This window comes from Microtus ochrogaster, unplaced genomic scaffold (assembly GCF_000317375.1).
Source record: "Microtus ochrogaster isolate Prairie Vole_2 unplaced genomic scaffold, MicOch1.0 UNK49, whole genome shotgun sequence".
NCBI lineage: Eukaryota > Metazoa > Chordata > Mammalia > Rodentia > Cricetidae > Microtus > Microtus ochrogaster.
This window is the reverse complement of record NW_004949147.1, coordinates 2,755,913-2,770,973: the sequence shown is the minus strand read 5'-3', so window position 1 is coordinate 2,770,973 and position 15,061 is coordinate 2,755,913. Positions and strand designations below refer to the sequence as shown.

The 15,061-nt window shown below is 35.9% G+C and overlaps 1 protein-coding gene across 1 annotated transcript in view; it reads right to left on the bottom strand.

Annotated features, from left to right (window-relative positions):
- Myo9a (myosin IXA) overlaps window positions 1–15,061 on the bottom strand; it is a gene marked incomplete at its 3' end in the record, with an annotated part of 191,454 nt that overhangs the window by 74,958 nt on the left and 101,435 nt on the right. The window contains exons 13-15 of the mRNA XM_013354586.2: window positions 13,227–13,422; window positions 8,882–9,001; window positions 1,988–2,063 (exon numbers count right to left, since the gene is read on the bottom strand). Of these exons, the coding sequence (XP_013210040.1) occupies window positions 1,988–2,063; window positions 8,882–9,001; window positions 13,227–13,422 (392 nt within the window). The remainder of the gene's footprint in view (window positions 1–1,987; window positions 2,064–8,881; window positions 9,002–13,226; window positions 13,423–15,061) is intronic.

Here is a 15,061-nt window from a genome sequence, read left to right as displayed (position 1 = left end):
AAGACAAATATCTATGATAACTTTCATTTCTAAATTAATCACGGTAAGTAATTAACAATATCAACAACAATATTAACTAACAATAAAATACAACACTGGTAAGAAACAACATTCATAAAAGCAATGTCATCATAATATAAAGAATAGCACATAATTTAAAATATGGGCATTTGTGGGGCTGGAGAGATGGCTTAGGTTAAGAGCACTTATTGCTCTTCCAGAGGTTCTGAGTTCAGTTCCCAGCAATCACATGGTGGAGATCTGGTATGCTCTTCTAGCATGCAGGCATACACACACACACAAAAAAAAACTTTTTAAAAAATGAGATTTTGCCTGGTCTACAAGAGCTAGTTCCAGGACAGGCTCCAAAAACCACAGAGAAACCCTGTCTCGAAAAACCAAACAAAAAAAAAAAAAGAGAGAGAGAGAGATTTTATTTTTTTAGAATTTCCTATTTAGTTTTTTTGAGGCCAGGCATCCATGAATAAATTAAAATGTAGAAAGCAAAGCAAAATGAAAACAACTACATTTTGGAAATCTGAGGTCTATTGATAGCTTGTAACTTCCAGGGAAAAGTTTCTCTGCTAAATCTCAGCTAAGTCTGGTCATATCATCTCTTGGAACAGCAACAGCTATTTAACCTTTATACCAAAAGTGGTAGGAGAGAATCGTGTGCATCTTCTTGGAATAGCTTCCACACAACTCATAGTCAACATGGGCATAAAGAACTTTCTCCTTCATATGTCAGAGATTTATGTGCTAATAAATGCAGGAAAAACAAACAGGTGGTGATCACTCATATTTTCTACATTGTTGCAAATCTTCTTCCCCTCCACTTGAATAACCTCAGTGGACTTAAAAGTAATCACCATTTTCTATTTCCAACCTTCAACTTTCTCCTGTTCTGATTTGGAGAACCAGGTAATAGCAGTAATTCACATATGTGCATACAAAGGAAAATAATTGCATGTGTCCATGGAAAGGGATCATAAAACAGCTGTGATGTTCTTAACATACCTTTAGCTGATCTTGGGCACAGAAAGAGTCTACAGTTGAAAAAAAAAACAAAAACAAAAACAAGCAAACAGAAAAAGCAAGAAGAAAACAAACCAAGTCAAACAAAGACGACACAAGCAAAGGAAGAATGATCTGATTTCTATTTACAATATTATTACATTCAAATGGCCACCACCAATCAAAAAAATGAAACATCATACTCACACAAAAAACATACACTTACTCAGAACTGAAGTCTCAATACTTCAGAGTTAGAGGATCAGAAATTCAAGATCATCCCTGGCTATATAGCAAGCTCTAGACCAGCCTATACTATACGAGACACATTTCAAACAAACCTCCAAGCAAATGGAATAGCAATCCCAGGGTAGGACTAGCAAGCTAGCTGAACAAGTTAAGGCACTTACTGTCAAGCCTGATTATATCAGTTTGATATCTGGCTCACACATGGGTGAAGGAAAGAACCTGGTCCCCTTCTGGTCCCCTAAGTTCTCTGACACATACTATGCACATTCTCCACCCCAACAAACACAAAGTCCACAACTAATATAAAAACTGGAGTCATAGCACAGGTCTGTAACCCCAATTCTCCTATGCTAAGACACAAGGTGGAAACACAACAATCTCCAGAAGCTTGTGAGCCAGCTATCCTGATGTAGTAGTGAACAACAAAGAGACCGAGGCACCTCAAACAAGGTAAAACACAAGAACACATGCCACACATGTGCCATGACATATGTCCCTTCACCCTTACACACACAAACACATCCCAACATATTTCTCACAAATATACAAAAACATAAATCTGAGTAAGTGTGGTGGTGGCACACACCTATAATCCCAACACTCAAACTGAGGCAGGAAAATTAAAAGATGAACGGCTGCCAGGCTGCACAGCAATATCCAAAATTATCAGTAAGATTGTTATTCAGCTCATATTTCCTTGTAAACATATTTATATCAAACTTACTGTTGATTTTTTTCATTTAGAGTATTCATGCCCTGAAGATCAGAAAGAGGTGTTCTTGGGTTTTTACGGGTTATACCTAACAAAAAAAAAAAAAAAGGAGAAAATTTCAAACCAGTGTACTTTCAAATTACTAAGAGAAAATATTTTCTAAAGACAAATAAGAATAAACTTAGTTTTTGAGTAAATGTCAGTTACTAGGAAAAGTTTTGTAACTATCAAAACCACAATTTGATTAAATGAACCCAAATAGGAAATTTAGAGTAAATTCTTAATTATTTCATTTAAGCATTAACATTAGGAAATATAGAAGCAAATGGGCTGAAGACTAAAAACACACAAAATTCACAAAACTGGAAACACTTCTAACCTGACTCCTTTGTATCATTTTTTGGCAAGAAATACACTGCTGATATGTAAACATAAACTTTAGAGATCTATTGATCTTACAAATAAAGACACTGGAGATCAAATAATGTTTCTTTATGAGTCTTGTGAATATTTAACAAGAGAATTTTCTTATAGGCCCTGTATATACAAGGTCAATTTCATCACACACACACACACACACACACACACACACACACACACACACACACACACACATTTAAGATACACTAGAAAGGAAGAAATCACACATCTTTCTAAAAAATAAGTCATATGGAGAAAATCCTAAAGAATATACAAAAATATTAAATCTAATAATGCAAAAATACAGGAAATTAATCGATGTGTAGAAATCAATTCTATTTCTGCACAACTGTAATAAATGATCAAAAATCCATTCATAAAATCAAAATAATAATATAGAACTAAGAAAGAAATCAGGAGTCAAATCAATAGAATGATATACATGGTCATGATAGGGCAGTATACTTTTAAGATTTTTTTCTCTTCAAAATAATCTACATGGATAAATCTTTGATTATATTTTGCTTGTAAATACATTATTGGATATCAGAATTATAAACCATTAAAGATGTTGTTTCCCAGGCTGTGGCATGGTTTTTGCTCTCTTAATATTATTCGAAAAGCACTAAGTTCTCAATTTAGAAAACCCTAACTTACCTTTTTTTTCTACCTTTAGCTCATGTTTTTTTATCCTAAGAAATCTTTGCTTGTTTTCTTTTTTCCTAGTTTTTCTGACAAATTTAGTGGCTTTGATCCTTAAATCAGCATGACTCATTTCAAGGTAATTTTTTTTTATAACAAAAGAGTATTCTTAAGGGCTGGAGAGATGGCTCAGACAGAGCACTGGCTACTCTTACAGAGGTCCTGAGTTCAGTTCCCAGCAACCACATGGTAGCTCATAACTATCTATAATGAGATCTGGTGCCCTCTTCTGGTGTGTGTGCAGGCACACAGGCTAAATAATTTTTTTAAAAAAAAAAGTATTCTTAAAATAAATGGACACCAAGTTGTTCAACGCCATTGGTTTGCTGAAAATCCTTTATTCAACTATCTCAGCACCTTGGTAGAAAACAACTATATCTCACACACACACACACCCCAAATGGATCTATTTCTGTACTTTTGATTTGGTTCACAGATTTCCTTTCTTCCCTCCTCTGCTCTTTTCCTTCCATTTCCCTCCCTTTCTGCAACACCATGTACTGAACCAAGGGCTTTGAGCCTGATACATGAGTCCCTACTACTGACCCACTGCCCCAACCCCAAGTTCTCAACACACACTTTTTTTTTTTTTTGTTTTTTTTTGAGACAGGGTTTCTCTGTGGTTTTGGAGCCTGTCCTGGAACTAGCTCTTGTAGACCAGGCTGGTCTCGAACTCACAGAGATCCGCCTGTCTCTGCCTCCCGAGTGCTGGGATTAAAGGCGTGCGCCACCACTGCCTGGCTCACTTTTTTTTTTAACTTTTGAGAAAAGTTCTCACTAAGCTACTCAGGCTGGTTTTTTTTTTTAACTCTTCCTATGCCTGACTCATAGGAATGTAAGATTTTAAGTTGGCTACAAGGCCCATTCACCTCAGTTTCCAAAATACAGAGAATTAGGAGTTGCTTATCTGGGTAGTTCTAAATCAGGTCTCTAATTAGGTTGTACTCAAGCTGCCTAGTAAGACTGCAGGCATCCTGGGACTAGAATGAAGATCCACTTTCAGGTCATTCAGACAGGCTGCTAAGGAAGCCTAGTTCCTTATTACCTGTTGGCTGAAGTTCTGCTGGGACTCTGAATGGTGCTGCTCACAAAAGTGGCTTCTCTGACAGTGATGTGAAAACTAACAAAGGTACATCAAAAATAGGAATAGTCATCAGAAGGGACACACCTGCCATGTACTTCTTGCACACAGACGCACTCTTGTAAAATGTGGGAGTGGACTGGCTGCCTCAAATCCCATACTGGCATTTATAAATTTCATTTTCTAGAAGTATTAGAAATATCATAATTTTGTGTATTGATTAGGTATCCTATGAGATTGTTAAGTTCACATTTAATCCTAAGACAATGTTTTAGATTTTTACCTTTCTCTACTAACAGTCATGTGAACTAATTCCTCCTCTGTTGTTGTACTACTCTGCCTGTGACCCTGAAGTGGCTACCAGAAAATGTCTTTACCTTGGTTCTAAGTAAAGTCTGCTCTAAGATTTTTAAAAAAAAAAATACAACCTTTTATAAATTGGGGCCACTGTTTCCCACTCCTTAGCTGCCAAGTTTTGAAGAAAAATGGGTACAGAAGTATGGCAGACTTTTTCTTCATCTACTGAGATGATCACAGTACTTTTTTTTTTTTTTTTTGTAGATGGTTAACACAGTGAGTTAACTTAACATGTTTTCGATCTTGGCTATCTCCCTAAGGCCAATATATTAAAAATCTGACTCTCAGTTTAGCCTAAGATGGTAGAACTTCTTAAAGTGCTTGAACCTGGTGGTAGTTATTTGGATTATTAATAGTGTATGCACAACAGTGATCCTGGGCTTCCAGTCTCTTCTTCTCCTTGCTTCCTAGCCTTGAAGTAAGTTTTGTTCTACTACCTGCTAATCTTACAATATGTTGCCTTATCTAAAGCAACAGCATAAACATATTATAGACTATTATTTACTTTCTGTATCACTGATTTTTAGCTCTTGGTATCATTTGCTTGCTTTTCCTTTTTAAAGATCTAACATGTCCATCTTTCTAGACTCTTAAGGTGAAAGGTTTAATCATTATTTTAGTGCACTTTTTCTTAATGTGAAAATTTAAGGGCTAGAGAGATCTCAGTGGTTAAGAGCACTTAACCATTCTTCCAGAGGACTGGGTTCAGCACACAACAGGCAGTTCATAAAAACCTGTAACTCCAGCTCCAAGGGATCTGACATAAAACCCTTCTGACTTCCAAAATCACCTGTATATATGTGGTATACACAAATACACACACACACCCCAAAATAAAAAAGAATAATTTTTTATTTTTATTTATTTATTTATTATGTATACAACATTCTGCCTCCATGTATGCCCACACGCCAGAGGAGGGCACCAGATCTCATTACAAATGGTTGTAAGCCACCATGTGGTTGCTGGGAATTGAACTCAGGATGTCTGGAAGAACAGGCGGTGCTCTAAACCACTAAGCCATCTCTCCAGCCCCCAGGAATAATTTTTTAAAAGGAAGAATTTAAAGCTACTTTTTTTCTTTATAAACACTTTAAGTGCATTCCAGACATGTAGTGTGCTGTAATTATGTAAGATTAGTACCAAAATATTTTAAAGCTGCATCAGAATGTAATTGCAGTGGAAAACAGAATACATACCTAAAAAACTGAAAGCATCAATATGCAGAAATTAGGAAACTGCTAATGCACAATTTCTCCATGCAGCCTAAGCTGAAATGGGACACATAAACTACAATATGGTCCAATCTACAGATTCTAGGCTCAATCATAAAGAAAAGCAAATGACCTATATGCAACTACTTTAAAATTAAGTAAAGTTCATTTAAGGTGTCCTCAAAAATTTGTAGGCTGTTTTCAAAGGTTAAGAATACCAAAATGAACAATTAGAATGAGGACTGTGTATCTTTAGAAATAATAACAATAGCTGGTGGAAGCTCAGTGCACTGCTGCAGACCCCAACAGCCTGCCAGCAGGTGAAAAACTTCCAGGCAGGCTACCTCACTACTACTGCCACCCACTGGACTCCGTTTCTACAAGATGTACTCCACCACACAATCACACCTACCCCGGGTTCCCCTACCCCCAGCAGACACTTATCAATAGGACAAAACAGCAGTCTACAGAATAGAAAAAAAAAATCTTCATCAACCCCACATCGGACAGAGGGGGTTGACCTCCAAAATATATAAAGAACTCAAGAAACTAGACATCAAAATACCAAATAATTCAATTTAAAAATGGGGTACAGATCTCAACAGTGAATTCTCAAAAGAAAAATTTCAAATGGCCAAGATACACTTAAAGAATTGTTCGACATCTTTATAGTCATCAGGAAAATGCAAATCAAAATGACTATGAAATACCATCTTACACCTGTCAGAATGGCTAAGATCAAAAACACTGATAACAGCTTGTGTTGAAGAGGCCATGGAATAAAGGAAACAATCCTCCACTGCTGGTGGAAGAACGAAATTGTAGAACCACTTTGGATGGAAATCAGTACGGTGGTCTCTCAGAAAAATGGGAATCAATCTATCTCAAGACTAAGCAATACCATTCTTGAGCATATACCCAAAGGATGTTCAATCATACTACAAAGACACATGCTCAATTATGTTGCTAACAGAACTATTCGGAATAGCCAAGACCAGGAAACAACCTAGATGCCCCTCAACTCAAGAACAGATAAGGAAAATGTGGTACATTTACACAACTGAGTATTACTCAGCTATAAAAAACATTGACCTCCTGAAATTTGCAGGTAAATGGATAGAACTAGAAAAAAAAAATCATCCTGAGTAAGGTAACCCACAGCCAGAAAGACAGACATGGTATGTACTCACTCATAAGTGGATATTAGGAATATAATACAGGATAACCGACCTACAATTCACAGCCCCAGAGAGGTTAGATAGCAAAGAAGGGGAAATAGAAGAGGAGTCCTTGATAAAGTGGAGGAGGGAATAGAAGTGGGAGAATGGGAACTTGAAGGAGCAGGCTGTGCCAGCTAGGTTCCGGACAGAGTGGGAGAGTAAAGAAAGAGATGTTTTGATAGGGGAGTGGCATTTCAGGGTTAGGAAGAAACCTGGTGCCAGGGAAACTCCTAGGAATCCAAAGATGACCCCAGCAAAGGCTTCTAGCAATAGTGGTAAGGGTGACTAAATTGGCCTTCTCCTATGAGCAGATTGGTGACTACCCTAATTGTCATCAGAGAGCCTTTATCCAATATTGCAGAGATCCTCAGCCAAGCACTGGGAGGAACTCTTAAGAGTCTTCCTGAAGAAAGGGAGGGGTGACTGTACTAGCTAGGGAGTTCAAGGTCATGATGAGGTAACTACAGAGATAGGACTCTGAAACATTGGAAGTCTGCATGGGACCAACCTAGACCCTCTGCTTATGTGACAGTTGTGTAGCTTGGTCTGTTTATAGGGCTCCTGGCAGTGATATCATGACCTTTCCCTGGCATTTAGCTGGCTTTTGAGAATCTGTTCCCCATGCTGGATTACACTGACCAGACTTGATGCAGGGGGAAAAGCTCACTACTAGGTGCTACCTCAACTTGATGTGCCATGCTTTGTGCAAGGCCATGGGAGGCCTGCCCCTTTCTGAATGGAGGGAGAGAAGAAGCAGATGGGGAGAAGGGTATACTACAGTGGGAGGAAGACTGGACAGCTGGAGAGGGAGGGAGAGGAAACTGTGGATGGTATGTAAAATAAATGAAAGTTAAATAAAATAAATTAAAAAAGAAATAATAACAATAGTTAGAAATAAATTCTAAAGACACCTCTTTAAAATGACTTTCTTCCTACAAGAAAAAAATTACAATTTTTTTCAAAATACATTATACATTTTTTATACCAATACAGTGAAAAAAAATAACTCACCATATTTATTTTTAGCACTTCTACTTAATCTTTTATTAAGTAAAATGTTATGGAATTTCAACTAGAAAGATAATAAAAGTAGTAACCTAAACCTGTGATAATTTATTAGATGACCAAAGCATGTTTTGAATAAATTTGGTCCACACAAATAACTTAGTTTTCTGAAGAACCCATTTACTATCACAATAGGAGTAAGCCCAATTATTGTAACCACACACCAGATAAAAGAACCTATTTTCATGCAGACTTACAAAGACCAAAGAAAGAAATGGAGATCAAGTGCATCTTTTACATCAATTTTAAACAATAAATAGAAATGCATTCTGATTCTATTATTCTTTATGCTAAACAGTGATGTGGTGACTTCTCTTATATCAGACTTAGAAAGTCTCTATCAAGAGTTGCAATCAACTTAAATGGATGCTCCAGAGATTCGAAATTATAACATTGCTGATGCAGGATTCAAGTGTAAGCAAGTACAAAATTTAGCAAGATATGAAGAAACTTTGGAAAGTGTTGAATATCATGATTACTGTGATAATTTCATGAGTTTCTATATATGTAAGATTTACCAAATTGTTATCTTATATTTAACTGTAATTATATTTCAGTAAAACTTTCAAAAAGCAAAAAGGAAAAAAAGTACTGTTCATTTTTATGATATAAATCTTGAAAGACAAAAATAGAAACCAATTCAGTGATGGCAACCTAGATAATTAACTATGTGGTGACCATCATAGCAAACAGTTACCCACATTAAAGAGCAGGCATATCACCAATTTCAAGAGAAAAATTGTGAAGATCATGTTGCCTATACAATCTCCATGCCACCTTCATAAATGCTCTTGATTTCCATTTCCAAATAGATGTGACAACACTGGGTTTGAGGTTGCAGCCTTACTGTACTTCTCTTCCTTGCACCTCTGCAGAATCTCTAAGCTCCTCTGGTGGACTGGGTGTTGGAGAAAGCTAAAACTATCCATACTTTTCAAAATTGCACATGGCGTTGTATCATCATGTCCTTAAGAAGCAAAACAAAACAAAACAAAAAAATGGAGAAAAGAAAAGACATGTGAGCCCAAACCAATTAAGAGAATAAAAGACAATGCTGCCAACTCTCTTAATATATTGTAAAATATCAAATAATGTGAATGATTTTACCCAGTTAACAAATAATAGGAAAAAACAAATATTCTTTTCAAATATCCAAAATGTCTATTTTATTAATCAAAGTATTCTGAGCTAATGCCATATCAAAAACTCTAAGAACATTTTAAACAATTTGTATCATTTGGTGGTTCTTCAAAAACTATTCCTTTCTGAAATATCTTTAGTATATAGTTGGCAACATTGATAGAATCCAAGAGAAATTATACTTGAACAATTTACCATAACATTTAACATTTCCTTTACAAATCTGGCAATCAACCACACTTGAACGTATTCTGTCAAGTGTGTGGTAAGTGTAAGGAGTAAAGCTCCAAAGAACAGAAACCCGAATAGCACTTTTGTATTTATAAATCTGAAGAAATAGTTGGAGAATATTTATCTCACCACTGGAAAAGAAGATAAAAGTGAATGCGGGAAAGAGAGACAGAGATAAGTAAAGACCAAAGCCCCAAATAAGTGCTAACCAGTGAATCATTCTAGCAATAAGACATTGAGGGATGTGGGGAGGGCAGCTTCAATACCACAAATATTAGCAAGAAATTTCTTTAAGATAGAATACAGAGTTCCCATTTTTTCAGAAAAGATGGACTCTCAGTGTCATTCACTTAGTGATTACCTTAAATGATTACATTTAACAATTTTGCCTTTGTAAATGAAAAATATATAATTTAGGGACAAATTAAGTGAAATATAATGAATTGAAGGTCCATTAGTATACTTTATTATATGCCTAGGAATGGGATTCAATGTTATAACTTACAAATAAATAGTTTTCAAGATAGTCATTTTAAAGCTCAAAGAAAGACTAATTCAAAAACTCTTGTATTTTTTTCATCTTAATGAAATTCCCTTAAACTTTATTTCTAAACTCAGCGAATATTATATTACTTAGCAGAGAAAATACAATCTTATTATTCATTAGCTAGTACATAAAAATAGGTTTTTTAAAAGATAAAATCTACTTAAAGAATCTTATCAAACTTGGGTTGGAGAGATGGCTCAGCCTTTAAAGGCTAGGCTCACAACCAGAGACCAGGAGCCTCGAACCAGACCAATGACTCTTTGCAATGAACACTTGCAAGTAAAGATGTATGGACAAAGTGTATTGGGCATGACTTGTAATGTCACACTACAGCTTCCATGATGAGATTTGTAAAGCCTTCTCTTTTTTTACTTTTCTCATTTTATTTTGCTGGGGGTTAGGGAGGTTTGCAAAGGCAGATGCAATGGTATGGTGTTGTTTTTCATTGAATTCAGTAGCTGTCCTGATAAGCAGTTGCAACTCCACAGTTACTAGTTGTGGAGCAACTGCGCTGGCCATAGCCAGGTGGAAATTTTGTTACCTCAGACACCGACTCTATTAAGGCTGCTAGAGCAAGCATTACCTAGATCTCTAGCACTCTACAGAACTCAGAATTCAAAGGTTAAGGTGAAATTTTGATCACTCAAAAAGGCTGAATAGCAAACAGTTAACCTTCTCTCCTAACTCACATCTCCCCCAAAATGGGGTGTCTTTCTGCTCTGCCACCACTTAAGAACCCTAGCTACACATGGTTCCTCCCTACTACTTTCTGTCAGTTAGTTGCTAAACAAATATTTCACAGGATAAACGAATGTAACACATCTTCAATTAATATTCCACACCAATATGGGGGAAAGAATGGGATCAAGATACATGATGTGAAAAACACACAAAATAAATAAATAAGAATCTTATCAAAATGATAATAAAATGTTATGTTAAAAACATCATTTGACAGAGAAAAATGTACTCTTATAGCTATTCAGATAATTTGCGTAAAACAGCAAACTTAAAAATAAAATCCATTTCAAACATTCTAACAAGTTGATGAGAAGTAAATATGTTGTTAAAATGGATCCTCCTTTACCAAAATAACTGCAAATATTTACTGTTTTATAAAAGAGAACTCACCATCATTTCATTGCCACAAGATACTTTGATAAAAAATACTCAGTTTTCATTATTACCAGTAATTTTACCCTTGGTGGTCAGGTATCACACTAGCCTGAATATGGATGGCAGTCAGGTAACATGCACAAGTTTGAGAACAAAAAGAGAGGACATCTGTATGAATTATACTCATAATCTATGCAATCAATACATAATTTGATAATCTATTAAAAATAAATCAAGAAGATGTAAAATTACTTTGTGAGAATATAGTTATTAAAATACATTAAATTTTAAGAAACCGTTAAATATTACTATACCAATTATTCTCTATTTTCCATTTGATATAACAGTGTCACTGGGGTATTTTTGTATCTTTATAGTTTTGTGATTCAATGTCACATATAATGTTTTAAATAACCTGTGTCCTAATTCTTTCATTCTACTTTTTTTAAACTTTTACAAGCATTTTAACCTTTAAACACAGTTTTCCAGACTACAACACCATTTCTATACCTTAAAATTATATTCTTCTTGTTCTTCCAACTAAATATCTCAATATAAAGATAGCTTAGTATCTAAAAAAAACTTTCCTAAAAGCTTCTTTAAAAAAAAAATTACTTAGAGGAAAAGCAGATTTAAAGTAGTTCATTTGTTTCTCCAATAAATTTTGTTTGTTTATTTTGGTTTAGTTTTTCAAGACAGGATTTCTCTGTGTAGCCATGGCTGGCCTAGCACTCACTATAGACCAGGCTGGCCTCGAAATCAAAGAGATCCGCCTGCCTCTGCCTCCCGAGTGCTGGGATTAAAGGCATGCGCCGCCATCACCACCTAGCTCTCCAATAAATTTTAATTTTCCATATTTACAAAAAGCAGTTCACACAAAATAAGAAATGAAGTTTAAAAGCTGACTTTGAAGGGAACCACAGAAGAACAAGGAAGCACTCTCACAATTCCGCTTAAATGCGTGTCTCAACTACATATAGATTAGAAAATTCTAACTACATGCAATGGACTAAAATTACAGCAAGAGCAAATACTACAGCACATTCCAAAGGACCTCAAGTGCCCTCATAAAAAATAAAATGGAAGGTTTTTATGGTATAAACAGAAAGTATCCATAAAAAAAATCATTTCTAAATTTCAAACTAAAAAACTCAATGGACTGAGAGAAGGTAAATAGGAAGGGAAAAAACTTAATGAACAGATGCAGAATTGATTCTTTAAAAGAAAAAATGTTCTTAGTAACAAAACTGTTCAACCAATAAAGTAATTCTGTGGCACAAGACTCTACAATATTATACTGATAGACTCCAATACTTTGTTTCCTAATTTGTTTTTCATACTAAATTACAATTTCATTTGTAGAAAGAAATACAGATAAACAAAATGGAGAAAACACTTAAGTTCTGAATCAATATATGATTATCAGCATGCATTTTTGTCCTTGCGACCATATGCTTTATACTTGTGGAGATTTGAATGAGAGTGCCCCCATTTGCTCATATATATGAATGCTTGGTCTGCATTTGGCAGAACTATTTGAAAAGAATTAGGAAGTGTGGTCTTGGAAGAGGTCACTGGGGCTAGGCTTTTGAGGTTTGAAAAATCCTCACCAGGCCCAGTCTCATTCTCTCTGCCTGGAACTTTCAGGTCAGATGTAAGCTGTCAGCTACTGCTCCAGCACCATGTTTGCCTAGCTTACACTATATCAGCCATGGACTACACCCCAATTTTTATTATTATTATTATTATTATTATTATTATTAATTATTTTAGTTTTTTGAGACAGGGTTTCTCTGTGTAGCTTTGGAGCCTGCCCTGGAACTAGCTTCTTATAGACCAGGCTGGCCTCAAACTCACAAAGATCTGCCTGCTTCTGCCTTCCAAGTGCTGGGATTAAAGGCACGCACCACCACCACCGGGCTTAGACCCCAATTTAAAGCTCCCACTTATAACTAGACTTGGTCATGGCACTTTATCACAGAACAGAAACCCTAAGACACTCATTATTCCTATCACTATTAATGAAAATATAATGACGTATGCCTACATAAAAGAGAAACCTGCATTTAATAACTTAAAGGAAACATGATTCCCGAGTATAGTAAATACAGAGCAAAATAATAGGATTATCATGCAGATACTAGCAAGGATGGCTTACCAGTTTTTCTCTGAATGTATCTTTTCCCAGCTTCCCTGAAAGCAACCACAGCTCTGAAAAACGCCCGGAGAACTGCCCATCGGAAAACAGCTACAGGATCAATTCCAGTCATCCCAGAGACAAAAGCATTCCTGCTACTTCTCAGAAGAGCCACAATGTCTGGACGCATATGATCTGTATTTTTTTCCCGAAAATCCTATGTGAAAAAAGTATCAATGATTTTGTGGAAAAGACTATCAAAATCAATAAGATAATAAGTGACAGGTTTGAATGGTATGTGAACAGAAATTATGGAACTGAATTCTATTCTGGATAGTTATCTGGACCATGTATCTTCTAAAAAGTGCCAGTTAAGCTGGGCGGTGCACACCTTTAATGTGAAACCTAGTAACCAAAATGAATGGAAGGGAGGGAGGGAGGGAGGGACTGATGGCAGAGCAAGGCAGATTCAAAACCAGTCTAGTCTACAGAGCAAGTTCCAGCACAGTCAGGGTAACACAGAGAAACCCTGTCTCAAAACCACCTCCTCCCACCCCCACCCCCCAAAATTATATACCCAGTAACCTATGACACAATTGCACAAAAATGATGCCCAATATTTCTGTTTGACATTTTGTTTGTGTGCCCTGTGGAACAACAGTGGGTTTGTCTATAGCTACTTTATTTTCTTATGGCTTCTGGAGTGCTAGGAATTAAACTTAGAGCATCACTTATACTAGAAAAGCATTCTACCACAGCTACATTCTCAACCCTACTTTTGGTCTCATTCTGTTTCCTATAGTTTGAATCAAAGTTACTGAATATTTTAACTTTTGGTTAACATTTTTATCAACTTGACACTTTTATCATTATAAAATATCCCTTTTTATCTCCAGTAATATCTTTCCTTTTGTCTAATTTCTTAAATGCCTATATAATTACACTTTTTTGGTGGTGATGGGGTTTCTCTGTGTAGTTTTTGGAGCTTGTCCTAGAACTCTTTCTGTAAACCAGGCTGGCCTTGAACTCAGAGGTTCTACTGCCTCTGCTGAGATTAAAGGAGTATGTCATCACCACCAAGTCACAATGATACCTTTTAAATCAGTTATTAGTTTCAATCGACTCAGTAACATAAACAAAATATCACAGAAACAGAAATGTGTAATATGATAAATGTCCCCTTAAGTGTGGGGCATTTAAATATTTGGTTCCCAGTTGGTGGTATTATTTGGGTAGGTTGGTGTGTTCTTGCTGAAGTATGCCACTGGGGACCAGCTTTGATTTTAAAGACTCATACCATTTCTATTTCCAACTCTTTTCTTTGTGCTTTGCAGATCAAGATGTGAGTGAGAACTCAGCATCTGCTCAAGCCACCATACCTGCTGCTTCCCCACCATGATGAACTCTTAGCTCTCTGAAACTGTTAAGCCCAAATAAACTTTTTCTTCTATAAGTTGCCTTGCTCATAGTGTTTTATTACCACACTAGAAAAGTAACTACAATATCTAGCAATAGACTCAAAATTTTTGCTTAGTTTTACTTTGTAAATTATATCTAAACTCTGCTTCTCACCTGTGTGTTCCTTCTCAGGTATGGTACCTCCAATAGACTCAATTATTTCCAGGCATAAATCATTCACTTAGAACATCTATAAAGTATGTAGATATCTCCACAGTATACCTTGTATAAGATCTTCCCCATTTCTAATGCTACTCTTGTGATTCAATTTAAGATTTCGTTGCCCCATTTTTCTCTGTTTTCTTTAAGTGGGCACTTAGTGCTATGAACTTTCCTCTTAGTACTGCTTTCATAGTGTCCCATAAGTTTGAGTATGTTGTTTCTTTATTTTCATTGAA